The sequence below is a fragment of the Salmo trutta genome, chromosome 23, assembly GCF_901001165.1.
Source record: "Salmo trutta chromosome 23, fSalTru1.1, whole genome shotgun sequence".
Lineage (NCBI taxonomy): Eukaryota > Metazoa > Chordata > Actinopteri > Salmoniformes > Salmonidae > Salmo > Salmo trutta.
The window spans coordinates 15,164,632-15,188,837 of record NC_042979.1 but is presented as its reverse complement, the minus strand read 5'-3'; the positions used below and the strand labels follow the sequence as shown (position 1 = coordinate 15,188,837).

General features: G+C 44.7%; 1 protein-coding gene across 11 annotated transcripts in view; it reads right to left on the bottom strand.

Moving 5' to 3' along the window:
* depdc5 (DEP domain containing 5, GATOR1 subcomplex subunit) overlaps positions 1-23,861 on the bottom strand; it is a 28,361-nt gene extending 4,500 nt beyond the window's left edge. For 3 of the 11 annotated variants that reach the window (XR_003868891.1, XM_029709202.1, XM_029709209.1), the window contains exons 1-38: positions 23,740-23,861; positions 23,407-23,471; positions 23,209-23,296; positions 23,076-23,122; positions 22,833-22,918; positions 22,646-22,729; positions 22,485-22,534; positions 22,313-22,382; positions 22,109-22,187; positions 21,875-21,936; positions 21,467-21,536; positions 21,296-21,368; positions 21,036-21,139; positions 20,852-20,926; positions 20,610-20,744; positions 18,881-18,942; positions 17,406-17,479; positions 17,139-17,208; positions 17,009-17,045; positions 16,791-16,908; positions 16,464-16,696; positions 16,121-16,321; positions 15,036-15,171; positions 14,835-14,938; positions 14,617-14,676; positions 13,008-13,191; positions 12,416-12,576; positions 12,076-12,196; positions 11,818-11,985; positions 10,406-10,643; positions 10,118-10,251; positions 9,892-9,991; positions 9,425-9,487; positions 2,085-2,215; positions 1,905-1,985; positions 1,425-1,557; positions 1,197-1,305; positions 588-827 (exon numbers count right to left, since the gene is read on the bottom strand). Coding sequence is in view for 9 of the 11 variants with exons in the window: in XM_029709202.1 (XP_029565062.1) it covers positions 588-827; positions 1,197-1,305; positions 1,425-1,557; positions 1,905-1,985; positions 2,085-2,215; positions 9,425-9,487; positions 9,892-9,991; positions 10,118-10,251; positions 10,406-10,643; positions 11,818-11,985; positions 12,076-12,196; positions 12,416-12,576; positions 13,008-13,191; positions 14,617-14,676; positions 14,835-14,938; positions 15,036-15,171; positions 16,121-16,321; positions 16,464-16,696; positions 16,791-16,908; positions 17,009-17,045; positions 17,139-17,208; positions 17,406-17,479; positions 18,881-18,942; positions 20,610-20,744; positions 20,852-20,926; positions 21,036-21,139; positions 21,296-21,368; positions 21,467-21,536; positions 21,875-21,936; positions 22,109-22,187; positions 22,313-22,382; positions 22,485-22,534; positions 22,646-22,729; positions 22,833-22,918; positions 23,076-23,122; positions 23,209-23,296; positions 23,407-23,461 (4,036 nt within the window). In the remaining 2 variants the exon portion in view is untranslated. The other 8 variants (XM_029709206.1, XM_029709210.1, XM_029709205.1 and 5 more) reach the window with 7 other exon arrangements.
* Between the last annotated feature and the right edge of the window lie 345 nt (positions 23,862-24,206).

Below are 24,206 nucleotides of genomic sequence, written 5' to 3'. Positions count from 1 at the left end.
TCATTAGTATATCATGAATCATAGGCCAATTATTCAAACCTAAGAATAAATTAGCGAGAGTTTGATGGTTTTGATGGATGTTTGTAAGTTCCCTGAATGCCTCAATCAAATAGAATAGTAGCTCCTCAGTTATGGAATGATAAGTTAGAGATCAGCTTTTAACAAGTTCCTAATGATTTTTGGGAACTTATTGTCAACAATACAAACCAAGTTAATGGAAAAATGTCTAACCGGATCTCAACCAACCATGTCCCAATCTGACGACCAAGTTAGCACCACTTCATATTTGCATACGGAGGCATGCAGGAATCTTGTCTGGTGGCTCTGTGTGACACCTGCTATGGGACCCTCCCTCCCAAACCCCTGAGGGCCCGTTCCAGGGTATGTGTCTAAACCCCTGAGGGCCCGTTCCAGGGTATGTGTCTAAACCCCTGAGGGCCTGTTCCAGGGTATGTGTCTGACTGGAAGGGATGGGGGAGGCATGCTCATTCTGATTGTGGGGGAGGAGGGAGTCATGCCCATTTTGGGGTGGGGTTGAGGTGGGTGGGCTGAGGCTCAGCTCTGGGGGAGGAGCAGCCTGTGTGTACCTAGCAGTGCTGCGGCCTGGCTGCGTCCTCCAAAGCTGCGGCTGAAGGAGCTGTGCCTACTTGCATAAGAGGCGGGCCGGCTGGGCAGCCAGGGCAGAAGGAAGGCCGGGAGGTCACAAGGTCGACGCTCCTCCAGGACGAAAGCCACCTCAAACCACTTCCTCTGAAACAGGGCAAAGTCCTCCAGGGCTGCCGTTGACCAGCCCTGTGCCACAGGAGGGGGCAGCTGGGATGTAGGGCCTGGAGTACAGTAGAGATGGAGAGATAGATGTATGGTTATTATTGAGTCCGGTTAGTTGTTCTCGAAATGAGAACAATCAATATCGGCATGACTGAGAATCAATGACTGGAAAGAAGTCAGTGTGTGGAGCAGGCAGGGTTGGGGTCAATTCTATTACAATTTAGAAAGTAAACCAAATTCCAAATTTGCTGCATTGAAAAGCAAAGAGTTGGAATTTCAGTGCACTTCCTGAATTGACTGGAATTGAAATGGAATTGGCCCCATGTCTGGTGGGCAGCATGGAGGACTACCTTGTCCCAGGAGAGCAAACCAACGTTAAAATTATACATTTTCAGATTAGCTTTGTGCAGACTAAGTGTCTCTTTAACCTCGCTCGCTGTCTTTCTCTGCCACTATCCTGTAGAAGTAGAAGCCATAGACAAAGGTCCTCATGGCATCCCCCGATGCATGGGCAACCAGGCCCTCATCCAGCATCTTCTACAGAAACACAGGGGACACAGCAATACTGTTAAAAACACAAAGACACAAATGCTGGCTTCACTACATACAGTGTGTATCCGGCACATGCTTTAACAAAACCAGATAAACATACCTACCTGCATGATGTCGACAGCCATGCCTTGTGTGGCCACACCCTCTACGTTGTTGACCAGCCAATGGACGATCTCAGCACTGATGAAGCAGTTAGGCGGCAGACCCTTCTGCTCAGGTAGAAGCTGCACACCTGTTCTATATATATCACATAACAGGACAGAACACTAGCTCAAACACACCCATCTAACTGCAGGGACAACAACAGACCACACCTAAAACACTTGAGGTATGTGTTGTGGTTCACGCCAACACACACTTGTTTTATCATCCTTGTGGGGACAAAACAATTGATTTCCACTCCAAATCTTATTTTCCCCTAACCTAACCTTAACTCTAAGCCTAAAAAAAGCTTTTTTTCTTATGGGGACCGGCGAAATGTCCCCACTTGTCGGAATTGTCCTTGTTTTACTATCCTTGTAAACACACACACACACACACACACACACACACACACACACACACACACACACACAGGGTCTTACGTGGGGTGTTTGATGGCCTCTAGTATTTCCATCAGGGTGGAGGATGAGGACAAACACAAGGCTCCAGTACCAGACTGTCCACTGTAAACACAGACATAAAAGTCTGGTTAACATAACACTTTCCAATTAGAAACATGATTTTGAACACTTGACATTTGAAAAACGGGATTTCTTTCCCACCTGGTTTCTGTGGCTAAGCTGGGTCCTGTGTCCCCTGTTGCCTGGGCTGCAGCCCCACCGGTCGCCACCACCCCAGCCCCTACCTGACCACCTTTGTCTGTGGCCCCTCCTTCAGCAGGATCTGTAGAAACCTACAGGCCAATCAAAGGTTAGAATGAAGTCAAACAATCTCAGGCAGTCACTCTGCTGCCTTCTATTTATTTAATTACATATCAAATCACTCCTGGTCTCATGCTAGTTAGATACTGAAGAGGATAACTCGCATCTGGGATACATTACCATGGTTGACTTGGCTGAAATCTGCCAGTTACTAGTGTAATGTGTGGTCTCTTCACAAACAACAAACGATGTGTCTATGGTAGACACATGCAGACATGCAGATTTCATGCCAGAAGGACAGTGCAAGATGCAAGTTAACAAAATAGCTACACGGGCTGAGTTTACCTTGTATCTTTATTGACCTATGTATGTGCACACTCACAGGGCCCTACATAAACTTACACACTGTCATTCCAACACACACACCCGCACTCCATCATTTGCTGACACACACATAATATGCACATACATTTATACTGACTCTACAAACCCGCACACCCACTCACGTCTGCTGCTGCTACTCTGTTTATATATTATCCTGATGCCTAGTCCCTTTACCCCAATAAATATCTACCTTCATCACTCCAGTATCACTGCACATGTACAGTGCATTCGGAAAGTATACACTTGAATTATTTCACATTTTGTTACGTTACAGCCTTATTTTAAAATGGATTTAAAAATAAATTCCCTCATCAATCTACAAACAATACCCCATAATGACGAAGAAAAAAAAACAGGATTTTAGACCTTTTAGCAAATGTATTATCAACAAAAAACAGAAATACGTTATTTACCTAAGTATTCAGACCCTTTGCTATGTGACTCAAAATTGAGCTCAGGTGCATCCTGTTTCCATTGAACATCCTTGAGATGTTTCTACACCTTGACTGGAGTCCACCTGTGGTAAATTCAATTGATTGGACATTATTTGGAAAGACACACAGCTGTCTATTTAAGCTCCCCACAGTTGACAGTGCATGCCAGAGCAAAAACCAAGCATTGAGGTCGAAGGAATTGTCCATAGAGCTTTGAGACAGGATTGTGTCGAGGCACAGATCTGGGGAAGGGTATCAAAACATTCTGCAGCATTGAAAGTCCCCAAGAACACAGTGGCCTCCATCATTCTTAAATGGAAGAAGTTTGGAACCACTAAGACTCTTCCTAGAGCTGGCCACCCAGCCAAACTGAGCAATCGGGGGAGAAGGGCAATCGTCAGGGAGGTGACCAAGAACCTGATTGGAGCTCTGTCAGAGTGACAGAGTTCCTCTGTGGAGATGGGAGAACCTTCCAGAAGGACAACCATCTCTGCAGCAGTCCACCAATGAGGCCTTTAGGGTAGAGTGGCCAGACGGAAGCCACTTCTCAGTAAAAGGCACATGATAGCCCGCTTGGAGTTTACCAAAACACACCTGAAGGACTCTCAGACCATGAGAAACAAGATTCTCTGGTCTGATGAAACCAAGACTCAACTCTTTGGCCTGAATGCCAAGCGTCACATCTGGAGGAAACCTGGCACCGTCCCTACGGTGAAGCATGATGGTGGCAGCATCATGCTGTGGGGATCTTTTTCAGTGGCAGGGACTGGGAGACTAGTCAGGATCGAGGCAAATATGAAAGGAGCAAAATATAGAGAGATCCTTGATTACAGGCAACATCCTGCTGCTAAAGCTACCGTTTTCAAGGAGCGGGACACTAATCCAGATGCTTATAAGAAATCCCGCTACGCCCTCAGATGAACCATCAAACAGGCAAAGCATCAATCCAGGATTAAGATTGAATCCTACTACACCGGCTCTGACGCTCGTCAGATGTGGCAGGGCTTGAAAACTATTATGGACTACAAAGGGAAACCTAGCCGCGAGCTGCCCAGTGAAGTGAGCCTTCCAGACAAGCTAAATGCCTTTTTTGATCGCAAAGAGGCAAGTAACACTGAAGCATGCATGAGAGCACCAGCTATTCCAGACGACTATGGGAACACGCTCTCCTTGGGCCGATATGAGCTAGACCTTTCAACATTCACAAAGCTGCGGGGCCAGACGGATTACCAGGACGTATACTCAAAGCTTGCGCAAACCAATTGGGAAGTGTCTTCACTGACATTTTCAACCTCTCCCTAACCTAGTCTGTAATACCTACATGTTTCAAACAGACCACCAGTGCCCAAGAAAGCAAAGGTAACCTGCCTAAATGATTACCGCCCCGTAGCATTCACATCGGTAGCCATGAAGTGCTTTGAAAGGCTGGTCATGGCTCACATCAACACCATCATGCCAGAAACACTAGACACACTCCAATTCGCATAGCGCTCCAACAGATCCACAGATGACGCAATCTCAATCCACACTGCTCTTTCCCACCTTGGCAAAAAGAATACCTATGTAAGAATGCTGTTCATTGACTACAGCTCAGCTTTCAACACCATAGTGCCACCAAAGCTCATCACTAAGCTAAGAAACCTGGGACTGAACACCTCCCTCTGCAACTGGATCCTGGACTTCCTGATGGGTCGCCCCCAGGTGGTAAGGGTAGGCAACAACACATTTGCCACACTTATCCTCAACATCAAGGCCCCTCAAGGGTGCGTGCTTAGTCCCCTCCTGTACTCCATGTTTACCCATGACTCCAACACCATCATTAAGTTTGCTGACACCACAGTGGAAGGCCTGATCACCGACAACAATGAGACAGCCTACAGGGAGGAGGTCAGAGACCTGGCAGTGTGGTGCCAGGACAACAACCTCTCCCTCAATGTGAGCAAGACAAAGGAGCCGATTGTGGACTATAGGAAAAGGAGGGCCGAACAGGCCCGAATTAACATCAACAGGGCTGAAGTGGAGCAGGTGGAGAGTTAAGTTCCTTGGTGTTTACATCAACGAACTATCATGGTCCAAACACACCAAGACAGTTGTGAAGAGGGCACGACAACACCTTTCCCCCTCAGGAGACTGAAACAGCTGCACCAGAGAGCATCACTGCCTGGTTGGGCAACTGCTCGACATCTGACCGTAAGGAGCTACAGAGGGCATTGCGTATGGCCCAGTACATCACTGGGGCCAAGCTTCCTGCCATTCAGGACCTAAACTCAGCAAAAAAGGACCGTCTTTCAAAGATAATTCGTAAAAATACAAAGGGTTTAAACACCGTTTCCCATTCTTGTTCAATGAACCATAAACAATTAATGAACATGCACCTGTGGAACGGTCGTTAAGACACTAACAGCTTACAGACGGTAGGCAATTAAGGTCATAGTTATGAAAACTTAGGACACTGAAAAGGTCTTTCTACTGACTCTGAAAAACACCAAAGAAAGATGCCCAGGGTCCCTGCTCATCTGCGTGAATGTGCCTTAGGCATGCTGCAAGGACGCATGAGGACTGCAGACGTGGCCAGGGCAATAAACTGCAATGTCCGTACTGTGAGACGCCTAAGAGACAGGAGCTACAGGGATACAGGACGGACAGCTGACCGTCCTCGCAGTGGCAGACCACGTGTAACAACACCTGCACAGGATCGGTACATCCAAACATCACACCTGCGAGACAAGTACAGGATGGCAACAACAACTGCCCGAGTTACACCAGAAACGCACAATCCCCCCATCAGTGCTGACTGTCCGCAATGGGCTGAGAGAGTCTGGACTGAGGGTTTGTAGGCCTGTTGTAAGGCAGGTTCTCACCAGACATCACCGGCAACAGCGTCGTCTATGGGCACAAACCCACCGTCGCTGGACCAGACAGGACTGGCAAAAAGTGCTCTTCAATGGCGGGTCGGGGTTTTGTCTCACCAGGGGTGAAGGTCAGATTTGTGTTTATCATCAAAGGAATGAGCTTTACACCGAGGCCTGTACTCTGGAGCGGGATCAATTTGGAGGTGGAGGGTCCGTCATGGTCTGGAGCGGTGTGTCACAGCATCATCGGACTGAGCTTGTTGTCATTGCAGGCAATCTCAACGCTATGCGTTACAGGGAAGACATCCTCCTCCCTCATGTGGTACCCTTCCTGCAGGCTCATCCTGACATGACCCTCCAGCATGACAATGCCACCAGCTATACTGCTCATTCTGTGTGCGATTTCCTGCAAGACAGGAATGTCAGTGTTCTGCCATGGCCCGGATCTCAATCCAATTGAGCACATCTGGGAACTGTTGTATCGGAGGGTGAGGGCTAGGGCCATTCCCCCCAGAAATGTCCAGGAAATTGCAAGTGCCTTGGTGGAAGAGTGGGGTAACATCTCACAGCAAGAACTGGCAAATCTGGTGCAGTCCATGAGGAGATGCACTGCAGTACTTAATGCAGCTGGTGGCCACACCAGATACTGACTGTTACTTTTGATGTTGACCCCCGCTTTGTTCAGGGACACATTATTCCATTTCTGTTAGTCACATGTCTGTGGAACTTGTTCAGTTTATGTCTCAGTTGTTGAATCTTATATTCATACATATTTACACGTTAAGTTTGCTGAAAATAAACGCATTTGACAGTGAGAGGATGTCTCTCTCCTCCCCCCCCCCCCCCTCGAGTTTATATAATAGGCAGCGTCAGAGGAAAGCCCATAAAATTGTCAGAGACTCCAGTCACCCAAGTCATAGACTGTTTTCTCTGCTACCGCACGGCAAGCGGTACCGGAGCGCCAAGTCTAGGACCAAAAGGCTCCTTAACAGCTTCTACCCCCAAGCCATAAGACTGCTGAACAATTCATCAAAAGGCCACCCTGACTGCTTACATTGACCGACCACCCCCCACTTGTTTTTACACTGCTGCTACTCACTGTTTATTATCTATACATAATCACTTTACAAATTACCTCGACTAACCTGTACCCCCGCACATTGACTTTGTACCGGTACCTCCTGTATATAGCCTCGTTAATGTTATGTAAATATCTTATGTTAATTTTTGATTTTTTACTTTAGTTTATTTATTAAATATTTTCTTAACTCTATTTCTTGAACTGCATTGCTGGTTAAGGGCTTGTAAGTAAGCATTTCACTGTAAGGTCTACACCTATTGTATTTGGCACAGGTGACATAACATTTGATTTATGAAAACCTGCTCCAGAGCGTTCAGGACCTCAGACTGGGGCGAAGGTTCACCTTCCAACAGGACGACAACCCTAAGCATACATCCAAGACAACACAGGAGTGGCTTCGGGACAAGTCTCTGAATGTCATTGAGTGGCCTAGTCAGAGCCCGGACTTGAACCTGATCGAACATCTCTGGAGAGACCTGAAAATAGCTGTGCAGCGACACTCCCATTGTCATTATGGGCCATTATGTGTTAATTGATGGGGGGGGGAAACGATGTAATCCATTTCAGAATAAGGCTGTAACTTAAAATGTATAAAAAGTCAAGGGGTCTGAATACTTTCCGAATGCACTGTAAATATGGTATTGGACTTTTTAATATTTAATGTACAGTACCAGTCAAAAGTTTGGACACACCTACTCATTCCAGGGTTTTTCATATTTAAAAAAATATTTTCTACATTGTAGAATAATAGAGAAGGCATCAAAACTAAGAAATAACACATATGGAATCATGTAGTAACCAAAAAAGGGTTAAACAAATCTAAATATATTTTACATTTGAGATTATTCAAAGTAGCCAACCTTTGCCTTGATTCCAGCTTTGCACACTCTTGCCATTCTCTCAACCAGCTTCATGAGGTAGTCACTTGGAATGCATTTCAAATAACAGGTGTGCCTTGTTAAAAGTTAATTTGTGGAATTTCTTTCCTTAATGCGTTTGAGCTAATTAGTTGTGTTCTGACAAGGTAGGGGTAGGTATACAGACGATAGTCATATTTGGTAAAAGACCATGTCCATATTATGTCAAGAACACCTCAAATAAGCAAATAGAAACGACAGTCCATCATTACTTTAAGACATGAAGGTCAGTCAATGCACAAAATTAAAAAAAACTTTTAAACTTTCTTCAAGTGCAGTCGCTAAAACCGTCAAGCTCCATGATGAAACTGGCTCTCATGAGGACCGCCACAGGAAAGGAAAACCCAGAGTTACCTCTGCTGAAGAGGATAAATTCATTAGAATAACTGCACCTCAGACTGCAGCCCAAATAAATGCTTCAGAGTTCAAGTAACAGACACATTGCAACATCAACTGTTCAGAGGAGACTGCGTGAATCAGGCCTTCATGATCGAAAAAACAACAACAAAAAACACTACTAAAGGACACCAATAATAAAAAAAGACTATCTTGGGCCAAGAAACACGAGCAATGGACATTAGACTGGTGGAAATCTGTCCTTTGGTCTGATGAGTCCAAATTTTAGATTTTTGGTTCCAACCGCCGTGTCTTTGTGAGACGCATAGTAGGGTGAACAGATGATCTCCGCATGCGTGGTTCCCACCGTGAAGCATGGAGGAGGAGGTATGATGGTGTGGGGGTGCTTTGTTGATGACACCGTCTGTGATTTATTTAGAATTCAAGGCACACTTAACAAGAATGGCTACCACAGCATTCTTTAGCGATGCACCATCCTATCTGGTTTGCGCTTAGTGGGACTATTATTTGTTTTTCAACAGGACAATGACCCAACACACCACCAGGCTGTGTAAGGGCTATTTCACCAAGAAGGAGAGTGATGAAGTGCTGCATCAGAGGACCTGGCCTTCACAATCACCCGACCTCAACCCAATTGAGATGGTTTGGGATGACTTGGACCGCGGAGTGAAGGAAAAGCTGCCAACAAGTGCTCAGCATATGTGGGAACTCCTTAAAGATGTTGGAAAAGCATTCCAGGTGAAGCTAGTTGGTTGAAAGAATGCCAAGAGTGATCAATGCAAAGAGTGAACAATGCAAAGGGTGGCTACCTTGAAGAAAATATATATTGATTTGTTTAACACTTTTTTGGTTACTACATGATTCCATGTGTGTTATTTCATAGTTTTGATGTATTCACTATTACTCTACATTGTAGAAAATAGTAAAATAAAATAAAAACCCTTGAATGAGTAGGTGTGTCCAAAGTTTTGACTGGTAATGTATATAGTAGGCTTACTACTTTGTGTATTTCATATCGCTTATTCTTATTTCTCGTGTATTTTCTTTCAAGTTTTACATTGTTATTGATTATTGCAAAGTTGGGTTTTGAGTTTGCAAGAAAGGCATTTCACTGTACTTGTGCATGTGACATTAAAACTTGAAACAGGACAACACACACACACACACACTTCTACTCTAACAGATGCAGCAGCATCCAGTGCCCCTAGTTACTGACCTGTGTGTGATAGATGTAGGAGGAACGAGGGCTACGTATAAAATCCAAAATGAAGGCAGCATCCTGTTAGCATAGGAAGAGGGATACACCATAGGACGAAAAACCCAAAGTCCATCAACAGGAAAAGAAGGAAAGGAGAGAAAGTTGGGGAAGGAGAGAAGGAAACAAAAGCAAAGCGAAACCCCATAATAAGGAAGCAAAGATAAACCCCTATAAAAACGCCAAACCAACATTCCATACACACCAACAACAAAAAATGCCCCCAACCAAAACGCCCCAATTGAGCTCCCTTTAACCCAAGACAGAAATTGAGCTCCCTTTTACCCAGGCCGGAAATTGAGCTCCCTTTTACCCAGGCCGGAAATTGAGCTCCCTTTTACCCGGGACGGAAATTGAGCTCCCTTTTACCCAAGACAGAAAGCCCTAGATCATTGTGTTCCTTCCCAAAACCACACAAAGACACCCACCTTGCGAGGGCTGTCCACATATGTAGTGGTCATGGTGACAGTGGAAGACTCACTGGTGGCAGCTGAGGGTTTCCCCTGTTGTTGCTGCTCCTCTAGAGTCCTGCAGACAGGAAATGCATCATCATTGTGAGACCGGTACCTTCAATGTCAGATACCCTGTGCTTCTAATAATTTGGAAACACACAAGGTTCCATTGAAAGCACACAGACAGGACAACTACACTCACTTTTGGTTCTGCTCCAACTCCAGCAGAGCTGATAAAGCGGAGGTGCCTTTCTTGCCCAGAGGGGGCGCTATAGGCTCCGGAGGGTAGGCAGAGAGAGGACCAGTCACCTGCAAACCCTTCATCGCTGGTCCTTTCTACAGACAGAATGAGAAGGGAACAATATTGGCGTAGGATCATTGTTCCTGGCAGTCAGTTTCTCTCTTAGCTGGGTTTGCAAGACTACTCAATCACATCTTTTGAGTTTTTTTTGTCTTTTGAAATGAGTAAGACAGTGTTTTAGGGTGTTACCCTGATGATCCTGTCAGAGCGGTGGCGTCTGCGGATGCGGTTGAGTCCCTCCAGGAAGCGGATGAAGCCATCCAGCAGGGCCCAGTCCCCGGTGCCCGTCATGCCCTCTCTGCCCGCCACCGTGCCCACTCCCTCCCCGTAAACGTCCCAGTGCCCCTCCCCGTCCGCCACACGTCTAGCCCCCCCGGCCGGCAGCAGCAGGAAGCGGGTCCGCCAGAACTTCAGAGAGTCTATCAAACTATGGCACACGACCAGTAGAAATTAGAGTTATTTGGAAGTGTGACATACATATACATACACACTGAACAAAAATAGAAATGCAACACGTACATTATTATTATTATTTTTTTTACATTTAACCTTTATTTAACTAGGCAAGTCAGTTAATAACATATTCTTATTTACAATGATGGCCTACCCCGGACAATCCCGGACGACGCTGGGCCAACTTTGCGCCGCCCTATGGGACTCCCAATCACGGCCGGATGTGATACAGCCTGGAATCGAACCAGGGTGTCTGTAGTGACACCTCAAGGACTAAGATGCAGTGCCTTAGACTGCTGCACCACTCGTGTTGGTTGCATGTTTTACGAGGTGAAATAAAAGATCCCAGAAATGTTCCATACACACTAAAATCTTAACTCTCTCAAATGTTGTGCACAAATTAGTTTACATTCCTGTTAATGAGCATTTGTCCTATGCCAAGATAATTCATCCACCTGACAGGTGTGGCATATCAAGAAGATGATTAAACAGCATGATCATTACACAGGTGCACCTTGTGCTGGGGACATTAAAACGCCATTCTAAAATATGCAGTTTTGTCACACACACAATTCCACAGATGACTTAAGTTTAGGGAGAATGCAATTGGCATGCTGACTACAGGAATGTCCACCAGAGCTGTTGTCAGAGAATTGAATGTTAATTTCTCTACCATAAGCTGCTTCCAATGTCGTTTGAGAATTTGGCAGTACGTCCAACCAGCCTCACAACCGCAGACCACATGTAACCACGCCACCCCAGGACCTCCACAACCAGTTTCATAAACTGCGGGATCGTCTGAGACCAGCCACCCGGACAGCTGATAAAACTGAGGAGTATTTCTGTCTGTAATAAAGCCCTTTTGGGGGGACAAACGTATTTCTCCCCAGTGGGTGGGCCTATGCCCTCCCAGGCACAGTCATGGGAAATCCATAGATTCGGGCCTAATACATTTATTTCAATTGACTGATTACCTTATACGTGCATGTTGCGTTTATATTTTTGTTCAGTATAGTTGACTCTGTACACTCAGTGTTGGTATGGCAAACTCTTTTACAACAGAAAGGGGTCCAAATGAATGTGTTAAAGCCTTCCCTGGGGCTGAACATGGCTCTGTATGTGACTGTGTGTTTGCTGAGCATAGGTACCTGAAGTCCTCAGAGCCAGCAGAGCAGATGTACTGGTCCAGATAGTTCCACTTGTACTCCTCCAGTCTCTCGTGACCAAACTCCACCCAACAGGACAGGAAGTGGGCGTCAGAGTGAGGGGGACACAGACTGTAGGTGTACTGGATCTGGGCCGACTCATACGGGTACCTGACACACACTACAGGTGAGTGACATGCAAAAAGTACAGTTTGATGATTTAGCTGGGAGTATGGATCTAATGTCAGGCTGGAGACTTACTTGGGAAGGTAGCGGGTAACAGTGATGATTTTATCCTTCAGGCAGACTTTATGGAAGGTACGGCCCATGCTGAGCCAGTACAGACTCTCCTCCTCTTCTGGCCTGCGCCGAGAGACCAGCCCTGAGAAGGAGGAAGAGAGAGGGTAAATGACTGCACTTGGTCCAAACTGAGATTACTGTGGTTTACCAAATGATTACATTATGCAAGTGAATATGCCGTATAACGGACTCATTAGCCTCTCTAAGTGAACAGTGTCAGTCTGCTAACTGTGACTGTGGTGTTATTAGGTAACTGTGTCAGAGCTGAGCCACAGGCCCGGACAGAGACAGTATAGAACACCTCTGGTGTAGAGTGGACTACTGCTGAGGGGCGGGGCCACAGCGGGCTGGGGTTTCCTTTTGTTTGGTTGGACGATGATCTGGTAGCCCTGCATCAGCCGCTGACAGATAAACTCCTCAAACACCTGAGGGGCACTCATCACCGGGGCCTCATCATCCCGCCTGAGACAGAGACAGGGTGAGAGGGGTGGAGCATCTGAAACAGCTGCATGTACCTGCTGGTCTATTAGTTGCTATATATTTCTCAGTAGACCATGCAGTCAGTCAGTGTTGCAGAAGTCATTTTGTATACTGCGTGAGGTGTGCGTGTACTCTGCGTGTTACATTTTCTACCCCTCCAGGTCAGTGTGTGGCAGCATGTTGTACCAGCCCTCAGTGTAGTCGTTCTACAGTGTGTGTGTATTTTTGGTTTTACTATCCTTGTTTTGACCAGTAGAACATTTGGACAAGTGGGGACATCACCAGTCCCCACAAAGAAAAGGCTATTTTAGGCTTAGGGTTCCAATTAGGCTTACAGTTAGGGGATAGGTTTAGGGTTAGGGAAAATAGGATTTTGAATGGGAATGACAGTAAAACAAACATGTGTCCTGTACCTCTCCAGGTCAGTGTGTGGCAGGAGGTCGTAGCAGCCCTCAGTGTAGTCGTTCTGCAGGGTCTGCCATTCAGGGAAGTAGTCGGTGGTGAGAGGCAGACAGGCGGGTGTGGTCAGAGACTTCCAGTCTACCCCCACCGTGCAACAGAAGCTGGGCACTGTCGGGGGGGCAGACAGCAGCAGGGCTTCAGGGGAACCCCCGCCACACACACACGGAGCCAACCAGACAAAAATACCATACATACATACATACATACATACATACATACATACATACATACATACATACATACATACATACAACACAGAGACAGACACAAACAAACGCCCCGTGGCAAACACACATACCACCCAACAGGGTGCATTTTGTGGACGAGGAGGAGGTAAGGAAATAGGAAAAGAAGGACAAGCAAAAGAGAGAAATACATTTGGAATGAAGGTGTGCAGAGGTGGTTGATAAAGTAGGAGGAGGGGAAAGTGTGGAACAAAGATACAGGTTGGAATGATAAAAAGAGTGGCGTGGGAAAAAACAACAGCCAACGACAGACAGAAACAAACAAAAATAAAAAGTAGAGAAAGAGAGAGGGAGAGAGAAAAGAGGGGGAAGGAAAAAAAAGAGAAGAGGGTTATTCTCATTGCCTTCATTACACCTGATGATGATTCCAGTGTCATTGACAGAAGTGGAGCTCTGATCAACACATGCAGGAGATTGAGGCTCTGTGACAATCGACCTGGCAATCTGTGATGATGTGATAAGCAGTGATCTCATCAGCAGTGTGATTACAACACATGCACGCATATATGACTCATACAAACACATATGTTATATATACACACACAGTACATGCAAAACAAACACACTGCACATGCCACAGAGAAATGGACTGAAAGTCATGCGTTTACATTTTAGTCATTTAGCAGACACTCTTATCCAGAGCAATTAGGGTTAAGTGCCTTGCTCAAGGGCACAGACAGATTTGTCACTTAGTCAGCTCGGGGATTCAAACCTTTCGGTTACTGGTCCAATGCTCTTAACCGCTAGGCTACCCATGCAGACAGTCAGGAGTCTCACACACACACACACACACACACACACACACACACACACACACACACACACACACACCTGGAAGAGGCTAATTAAGCACATACACTTGAGAGCAGAGACTAATATTATTATGTATGATAGAGTAAAAGATAGCAGATACACTGAGGAGAGAGATGTGAAGCCTGAGGGAGAAAATGGAGGAAGCCGAGAAAGAGTTAGAGAAGCTGGAAGATAGAGAATGGAAGTGAGAGATACTCAGACGTAGAGAGAAGGACATTAGAGAGAGGGGGGGTGGGTGCGTGACCCAATAACGTGTGACCCTTTATGAACCCTAGTCTTTCCCTCACAGACAGAAACCGAACGGAAGATTCAGCCAATCAGGGGTTCAGCTGAATAAGCTCTCAGTTCATCATGTGAAGGCTTATTCCAATTATCAGTTCGGCTGTCAGGCAATGTTCACAACCAAACTGATAGGATATTGTGTACATGACATGTGTGTGACTGTGTCAAAGTGTGTCTGTGTAGTGAGTGTGTTTTCTTTCTTAGGGCAGCACAGACTCACTTGGATCCGGACTGCCAGAGGAAAAGTCCTCCAACGAGGAGCCACGGTTTACCGGTGTTCCTGCACAGACGTTATCAGCATTAAAACCAACCGCGTGACCATCAACCATATAACATTAAGAGAAAAGATAGTTGGCAGGGTTTGTGTGTGATGTATAACAATGCTTATATAGTGAGTCAGATGCACTAGTGTGTGTGTGTGTGTGTGTGTGTATGTACCAGTGCTGTTGCTGCTGGCTGGGCTGCCATGAGTATACTCCTCCATCCCTCCGCTGGAGTACAGCCCATTTTCTCCTGCCTGTCGTCTCTCTGAGGCTGTCCGTCTGAACACACAGTCCACAGGGGGAAATAATCAATAGACAACTATAATTACATTTTTTTTAAAAAGAGGCATGACCTTCCCCCTGGGGCGTGTCTAACCTGCCAGTGGCTTCATGATAGGCCAGTTCCAAGAGTTCAGCGGAGGTGTGGGCGGGGTCTCTCTGCTCGCTGCCCTGCAGTTCAGCCATGTTCTGTCTGGTCTGGTGGTGGATCTGGATGGCCTCTCCTGACGGACCTGGAACACATCCATTACACATTAATTACGTTCCACGTGAAAGATGTCCTGTACTGGAACGTATGATTTGTACCTGTAGCATCATGACTGCCCTGTGCTTGTGGTACACTGATACTTCTATTTTTGTCTCAAAATGCGCGTCAGCCAATTAGAATCGTCAATGTAGTCGGACGTGCTAAAATGCTACACGTTAGCTGTTCCCATTGCATAACCTGGCACATTTAGCCCTATGCTAACCTGACCAGGTGGTAGTGATTATTTCCTGTAACAAATTCCACATCAGCCTATCAAAGATCTTAGACTATATATCCACCAGCCCAACGGCATTTCTTAAAATAGGTTGACTTGGCCACCAGAGATATTTTAAACCTCCAAATGTTACTTTTGTTTCACTTGGTCGGTCATAAGTGTAGTGTGTCAATATTGCATGATACATCCTTGACTAAGATATGTATCTTAATATGTAACCATGAATTTGCGGGGTACAGTAACGGCGGGTTCGAGGCTCCCTCACATCCAAGCTTTTTTGTTAAGGACAAAACATTTCACTGCTGGTCCTCGATGCTCGATTCAAATAACGCACTTGATTATTAGCAGAGCTTGACTACAAGGCTGAAGAAAGATGCAGCTCCTTATTAAATGTATTCTTAATCTTAATTTTCAAAGTGTTAGTTGCACTTCCCTTCGCAACACACAATAAATGTAATGCAGGCCGATGCAGAATTACAGAAAACTATCATGTCCAGCTGGTGTTGTCAGAACAGAGCTAAGTGTGCCATGTTATCTTAAGGGAAAAGCTAACATTCAGCGTTCTATCACGTGCAACTACGTCAAAGATTTTAATTGGCTGATGCGGATTCTGAGACAGAGAAAAAGTTTCAACTAGCGGGTTTAAGTCTGTGTCTAATTCTAAGTGGATGAAGGGGTGTGTGTGTGTTTGTGTCCTCACCCACAGGGAAGGTGTGCATCCAGCGCCTGCGGTTGGAGGTGAGCTTCATGGGCATGCGTGAGGGGGCGAAGGGGTTAATCAGGGCCCTCTGAGGGGTGTAGCCCCCTGGGCGCACATGGAGGGTGGACTCAGCACTCCCCACAGTGAACCTCCCCGGAGCACTGGAGTCCCGCTGAGATTCCATCATCTTCTCCAACAACTCTGAGAGAGAAACAGAGAGACAGACACAGACATTAGCACAGTTGTAATAAACACTTATGGCTACTCAGTACATGAATCGATACCACATCCTCACGATTAAACATCACACAAATCACTCATACAAGGGATTTATTCCTGGTACCTCTGGTGCTGGTGTAGCCCAGGGAGCTGCTGACCTCTCCATACTGGGCTGGGGGCAGACGGGGGATCAGCAGGATGTTGGACACCCTGCCCAGGCTGTCATCAGAGGCCAGGCTCCGCTGCTCGTCAGGCCCACAAGAGCGGACAGGGGGAGACACACCGCCCCCTAGAACCCCACTCACATCCGCAGACCCCCAGCTTCTCCTTCCACTCACTTCCCTCTCTCGGACCACCCTAGAAGACCGTCACACTGAGTTACTCCTATTCTTACTCTTAACTCTATTCATTAGAAGTGTGCAATAAATGTGTGGTTGTGTTTGAGCGGCACCTGAAGTTGGTGCTCCTCTGGGCTCGGGACGGCCCGGGGAGTCTGAACACCTGTGCATCATGGGCATCGTAGTCCACCTGGATGGGAAGGCTGTTCTCGTCCTTCGGAGCCCCAAGAGCTGAAAGAGGCAATGAAGAAGAGGCACAGTTTGTTAGAGAAGAAAAGGAAATGATAGTTCATCGCAGGGGGGTTTAATCAATAAACACATTCTCTCTTACTGTGCTCTTTGTTGTTCTTGAATTTTTCTGCATGGAGCTAGACATAAACAGATGGAGAAAATAAATGACAGGTGAGCTGAAAGCCTAATTCAAAATATTGTCTGCATCTGGATTAGGTCTATATATGTACCTTGCGTCCTGCCAGCTTGATGCGAGGAGTGAAGCAGCTGCAGGAGTTCTGGCTTTTGGATGTGTAAAAGCTGTGGTCATGGTAACAGAAAGAGATAACATCAGAAAAACATCCCTTCCTTTCTCTAAAACCCATTCATCTCTTCACCAGGAATAGTCAACAGTCTCCCATCCTGAAATATATGAACCTCGCTTACCCATATTACCCTTCCTCTGTCCTCCTCCATCTCTCCATCTCTATCCGGAAGCTGTGTCTGTCTGGTCTTACCTGTGGTTGATCCAGTGGGGCAGGTTGTAGTCATCCCCCAGTCGTGAGTCTCCAGGCACTGTCCTGTTGTGCAGCTTGTTAACATCACAGGGACAACATACAGTAACCATCCAATACAAAGACGGTGACATATTGTAGAAAATCATAACTCAGAAAACAGTAGCAATAACAGACATTCTGTATCTGCACATCAGACCCGGGAAGAAAATAGTTTTATTTTGTAGTTTACTTGAAAATACCAACTCTTCAAATAATCAAGGTAGTCAAATATAATTTATATACAGTTTCAACTAAAAGGCAGCTATTTTCTTTGATATTCAAATACAGGTCTTAGAAAACCAAATCATATTTTAAGGTATTTGAAAACATGAAAGTTATTTGAAAACCACAACAGTTAGTTTAATTAGTCTGAATATAATAAAACACATCGTTTGGATGGCTCATAGATATTAATATAGCCTATAGCCTAGAATTAAATACATGGAATCACCTCAACATTAGACTAGACACTTTTTGCAGCTTCAAAATGACTGACAAAGGTAAATTAGTAAGGTAATGCAGCAACACTTGACATCAGGTACTACATGTGTAGTAACTTAGTGATTATTAAAAAAGCGAAGTTATATAGGACTTTGGAAATAGCTTTATAATAATGGAGTTATTAAATAATTGGAATAAAGAACAGTAACTATGCCTTGTGTACAGTAGTTACAAAAACTCAGCTCATTGCAATGCAATTCAAATGCATTGACCAAAGTATTTTGTATGCAAATAAAATGTTGCTCAAAAGGTAATGAGATTTTTATTAAAACAGGCACAAGAACAGTTTAATGTTAAAGTGTTAATGAGAATGCTAAAAGTAACAAAATATGGCTATTATGTTTTGAAAGGAAACTAAATATCCCAAAACTGCCTTCTACTTTTTTTTGTCACTTTCTGAGATGTGTATTTAAATTGTTTTAAAAAGTAGTCATTTTTGAGGATCTGTTTTCAAACAGATGTAGTCACCGCCAAAGTAACAATTTGTTCCCCTTCCACAAAGCAGTTAAAACAGGTCTGCTGCACATCGACTTGAGTCCAAATAATTTGGTCATAATGACGATTGCGGCATTTCCAGGGTTTAAAGAAAAAATGTATCCATGACTGAAACTTAAGTTCATGTCAGGCAAACTTTTTGGCTAGAGGGCCACATTGGGAGGGTCGCATAGATTTTTTTTAAAGACAGATTTCTTTGTCAGAATTGATTTGCGGGCCAGAAAAAGGGCAATTATTTGAAAATATATAGGTCCATTATCATTTCTCCAAACTTTCTAGTTTTAGATGTTCAAGTGTGGCTGGAGCTTTTTTTTAAAACCCAAAATAATAAAAAATACAATTGTTTACTAAAACCCTCATGCGTCATCCATATTACAGAAATCCGTCGCAGTGATGGAGAACTTTAACCTGAGTTTATATTTGGGTTCAGTCCGTCTTACCTTAAATAGAGGCACTGCATGAAGTGGCTGCTCTCCCATACACACCAAGTCTACACCGATACCTGGCAAAGGAAAACAAATGTCAGAATAATCCCTTTAGTCCTATCACCTTCTAATAGCAAATCATTTATGAGCATCAACAATGTACAGTGCTTCGGAAAGTATTCAGACCCCTTGACCTTTTCCACATTTTGTTAGGTTACAGCCTTGTTCTAAAATTGGTCACTTTTTTTCTCATTAATCCACATTCAATATCCCATAATTACAAAGCAAAAGCAGGTTTTTATAGATTTTCGCAAATTTATTTAAAAAATCCCAAACCGGAAATATCACATTTACATAAGTATTCAGACCCTTTACTCAGTGCTTTGTGGATGCACCTTTGGCAATTACAGCAACGAGTCTTCTTGGGTATGACGCTACAAGCTTGGCACACCTGTATTTAGACCCTCTCAAGCTCTGTCAGGTTGGATGGGGAGCGTCGCAGCACAGCTATTTTCAGGTCTCTCCAGCGATGTTCGATCGGGTTCAAGTCCAGCCACTGGCTGGGCCACTCAAGGACATTCAGAGACTTGTCCCAAAGCCACTCCTGCATTGTCTTGGCTGTGTGCTTAGGGTCATTGTCCTGTTGGAAAGTGAACCTTCAGCCCATTCTGAGGTCCTGAGCACTCTGGAGCAGGTTTTCATCAAGGATCTCTCTGTACTTTGCTCCGTTCATCTTTGCCTCGATCCTGACTAGTCTCCCAGTCCCTGCCTCTGAAAAACACACCCACAGCCTGAAGCTGCCGCCACTATGCTTCACCGTAGGGATGGTGCCAGGTTTCCTCCAGACGTGACACTTGGCATTCAGGCCAAAGAGTTGAATCTTGTTTTCATCAGACCAGAGAATCTTGTTTCTCATGGTCTGAGAGTCTTTAGGTGCCTTTTGCCAAACTCCAAGCGGGCTGTCATGTGCCTTTTACTGAGGAGTGGCTTCCGTCTGGCCACTCTACCATAAAGGCCTGATTGGTGGAGCGCTTCAGAGATGGGAGAACCTTCCAGAAGGACAACCATCTCCACAGAAGAACTCTGGAGAACTGTCAGAATGACCATCGGGTTCTTGGCTCCCTGACCAAGGCCCTTCTCCTCCGATTGCAGTTTAGCCGGGCGGCCAGCAATAGGAAGAGTCTTGGTGGTTTAAGAATGATGGAGGCCACTGTGTTCTTGGGGACCTTCAATGCTGCAGAAATGTTTTGGTACCCTTCCCCAAATCTGAGCCTGGACACAATCCTGTCTAGTAGCTCTACGGACAATTCCATCGACTTCATGGCTTAGTTTTTGCTCTGACATGCACTGTCAACTGTGGGACCTTATATAGATAGGTGTGTGCCTTCCCAAAACATTTCCAATCAATTGAATTTACCACAGGTGGACTCCAATCAAGTTGTAGAAACATCTCAAGGACGATCAATGGAAACAGGATGCACCTGAGCTCAATTGAGTAGCATAGCAAAGGGTCTGAATACTTAAGTAAATACGTTTGTGTTTTTTTTCTTCTTTATATAAATTAGCAAAAAAACATTTCAAAACCTGTTTTCACTTTGTCATTATGGGGTATTGTGTGTAGATTACTGAGGATTAAAATAAGGCTGTAACGTAGCAAAGTGTTGAAAAGGTTAAGGGATCTGAATACTTTCCGAAGGCACTGTATATGACTGTCCATCCCATTACTGCTGTTATAACTACCTACCATTGTCAATCATGCGCTGCTTGGTTAGGATCATGAGCAGTCGGTCCACTTCAAACACGCCCACCCCCGGGGTGATGACCACAGACATCTGACCGGTGCGGTCAAAGTTGCGGTTTATGTAGTGCTTGTCAAAGACTGTGAAAGGCACAGTACCGTATTTAAGTCATAAGGAGACAAGATGATATGTGGCTCAATATGAACACTGAGCATCACACAAAATAATGAGGAGATGACACACTCACCGTTGAAAGACAGGTTAATGGCCTCAAGGTAATTCCCCTGAGCAGCAGTAGAGTTATGGCCGGAGGGGAAACCAACTATCACAACAATAACCACATGTACACAAGTAAACATAAATAATATGGTAACGTTCATAAGTGCCCTGCTCATAACGTTAAATGTACAAAGTTGTGTCTGATTCATTACCCGCTTCTTTTAGCCGCACCAAGACAGGATACTGAATGAAGAGCTTCTTGATGGTGACCAGTAGAGAGGTCCACTCATCACGTCTCTCAGTCTGAGCCACTACCCTACAAAGACACAACACAAGAGAAACACCATGAGTCAGTCAGGCCGTTGACAGATGAGGTAAAGAGTTCAACTAAAACTAGAAATCAGTAGACATACAAAATCGGACATTGTGAAAATAGAACTGAAATAGACAATGAGGCTGAAAGACAGTAAACCTGTAGAAATCTTCATAGAAACGGCCTTCGTGGTCCTGTCTGATGGAACCTCTCAATATCTCAGGAAACTCCTCTACAGAAGATGGGGGAAAAAAACAGAACATTTAATCTAATAATAGCTAGCATGTGATATTCCTGATGTCTCATGAAAACAGAAATAAAAGGGCTCACCCAAGGTTTTAGCATTGTAGAAAGTGCGTGAGAAAAGCACCACTGTGACTTCATGGCTGCAATACCTCTCCTGAAAAAGTCAACACAATCTCACTAGGATAAATACCTTTAGAACTGCATTGATGAGGAGGAAAATTCCAGTCCTCGAGGGCCTGATTGGTGTCACAGTTTTGCCCCAGCCCCAGCTAACACACCTGACTCCAATAATCACCTAATCATGATCTTCAGTTTAAAATGCAGTTTGATTAATCAGCCGTGTTTGCTAGGGATGGAAAAAAAGTGTGACACCAATCAGGCCCTTGACGACTGGAGTTGCCCACCCCTGGTTTAATGCCTATAAATCTGTTGATTAAGTTTAATTAATGGGTTTATGCATTGCAAGTGTAACACAGAACATAAGTCACAAACCTTCCATTTGGCAAAAAGATCAGACAAAAAACCACTGACTGCTTTCTCAAAGTAGAGATCCCCTGAAAACAAATGAAAACTTTATTTTCCTCCTCATTGACAAACTACAGGGCTCATTGCTCAATGCCAATCTCAGTACACCACCCACTCACTCAAGACAGAAGAAACACAGCCTCAATCTCACACACTCAACAATACCAAGACCTGATAACCTGGGATAGAAGAGAAACTAACCGTAGATATCAAAGTCCCACATTTCGCAGCTCATCTGGATGAAGATGTACACCATGGCAGAGGTCGACCTGAACACCACCTGCATTAAACACCACAAATATGAAAGGCACTATCGTAGGGAGACTGGAGAACATATTTAGTAACTACATACAGTGTCCTGCAATATCTTAACAGACAGTTACCTTTGAAGGTGACATTGCTTACCCTGGTGTCTTCACTGATGTAGCCACAGGTGACTTTCTCTCCTTTCACCCATAACTCACTGGCCTGGGCTCTGAGGGTAACAGAGACAGGATACAAAGTAAGGGACAGAAGCTCACATAATAACATATTTACACATGAAATAGCATATTTATTGTTATTAATTATTGCATACCTGATCCCTGCAAATTCCACTTTCTGGGTCACATAAGCACAGGTGCTCACCTAAGATAAATATAGTTAATGAAGTTCTAATAGGCACATATTCAAGAAGTAGGCTAACTTAACAAAACACCAATAGCATATACAGAGGTATTCAAACAGACTCCCTCTCACCAGACTCTTCTTCAGGCGCCACATGTCTCCCCTTCCAATGTATTGGTCTTTGAACGTGAGTTCTACGAGGTCCAGAGTTACATCCTACCACAGAAATCCATATACAGCATGAGCTCACTTTAAAAATCATCTTGAACACTGTAATTCAATCAAATACTATTGGAAGTATGATTCATGGAAAAAACACCTTTGGATCCACAATGTTTACAATGACATCCTGGTATGCCCGGAGTTTGAAGGCTTGCGCCACAGTCTGGTCCACACTGATTGTCTCTGGAGGAGAGGATGAATGCATTGTATTTAGGCTACAGATTTACTGCTGAGCTTTCCTTGTGCATGTAATTTACAATCAAATGGGATATTGATCAGTTCATTAAATAGGTTCTATAGGGGCTTCCCCTAAAACTGGAGGAAATGTGTCATGCTTTACCTTTCTGGAGGTCTTCTTTGATACTCTTCACCTGCAGCAAGAGAGGGCTGTTGGAAAATGAGGAGAATCTATCATTATTTTGGACCAATACATAGACCCAGGCAAAAGATAACTTTTTGGCATGCATCCTCACCTGTATTCATCTGTGGGGTGTGCAATCTCAATGATGTCCCCAAGGGAAACTTGAGGGAACACCTTGGGGTTCACCACCAGCTCATCATCTGTGTATAAGGACGGGTTATTGTTAACGACAGAACAGCATTCATTTCACCCAACACATGATAAATCAATGTGAACCGTTTTACACCGTCACTGAAAGGAATTCACTCACCACTGCCTCCAAAGCCTTTCTTGTGCACCACGAGTTTGTATGTTTTATTCTTCATGATGAACAAGCTAAAGAAGGCACACCGAATGCATGTTATATCACCTTTCGGTTACACCCAACTATATCAAACCGAAGAAACGAGAAGTTGTGTAGACACAAATAACACCCTATTAGTAACACAGAGCTCCACGCATGGGACACCACTGACTTGACGGTCTCGTGATGGTGGCTAACGTTAGCTGCTACAGCTAACTTGTGAGCTTTTAGCAAATTACATCTACCTGCAAACACAACGTGAGAAAATGCACACAAAAGTTGGATGAAGTTCAGACTTGCCTTTACAACGCATTAATATGAAAAATAGGTTAAACGTTATTGAAATTAGACGTTTCGTAGATTGTTGTTTTTACTGCACAGCGAGGGTTCAACTTCCTGCAAAACATGGAGTATACCCGCCCACAGATTATAAAGTCATTCAACGATTGGTTTCTTGTCAGTTGTTGACGCTAGCCGATTGGGTGTTCCCAAAACAGAGTACCAAGTGGTATTGGCTACTGGGGGTGCGTTCGTAAATTCGCTCTGGCCATCTACTCCGCTTTCAGAGCACTCTCGTCTGAGTGTGTCAGAGCGTAGAATAAACGAATTTACGAACTTCGGCAAAAAACACTTTATTAAATTGTTGTCAGCAGCACAGTCACCGGGAATGGATAACATGAAACAGTCTAAACCACTTCTGCAAGGGAGAGTAAAATGGTCAGAGTGAAGTATTCTCTCGTTTTTGTCTTGAAGTAGCTAGCAAGCTA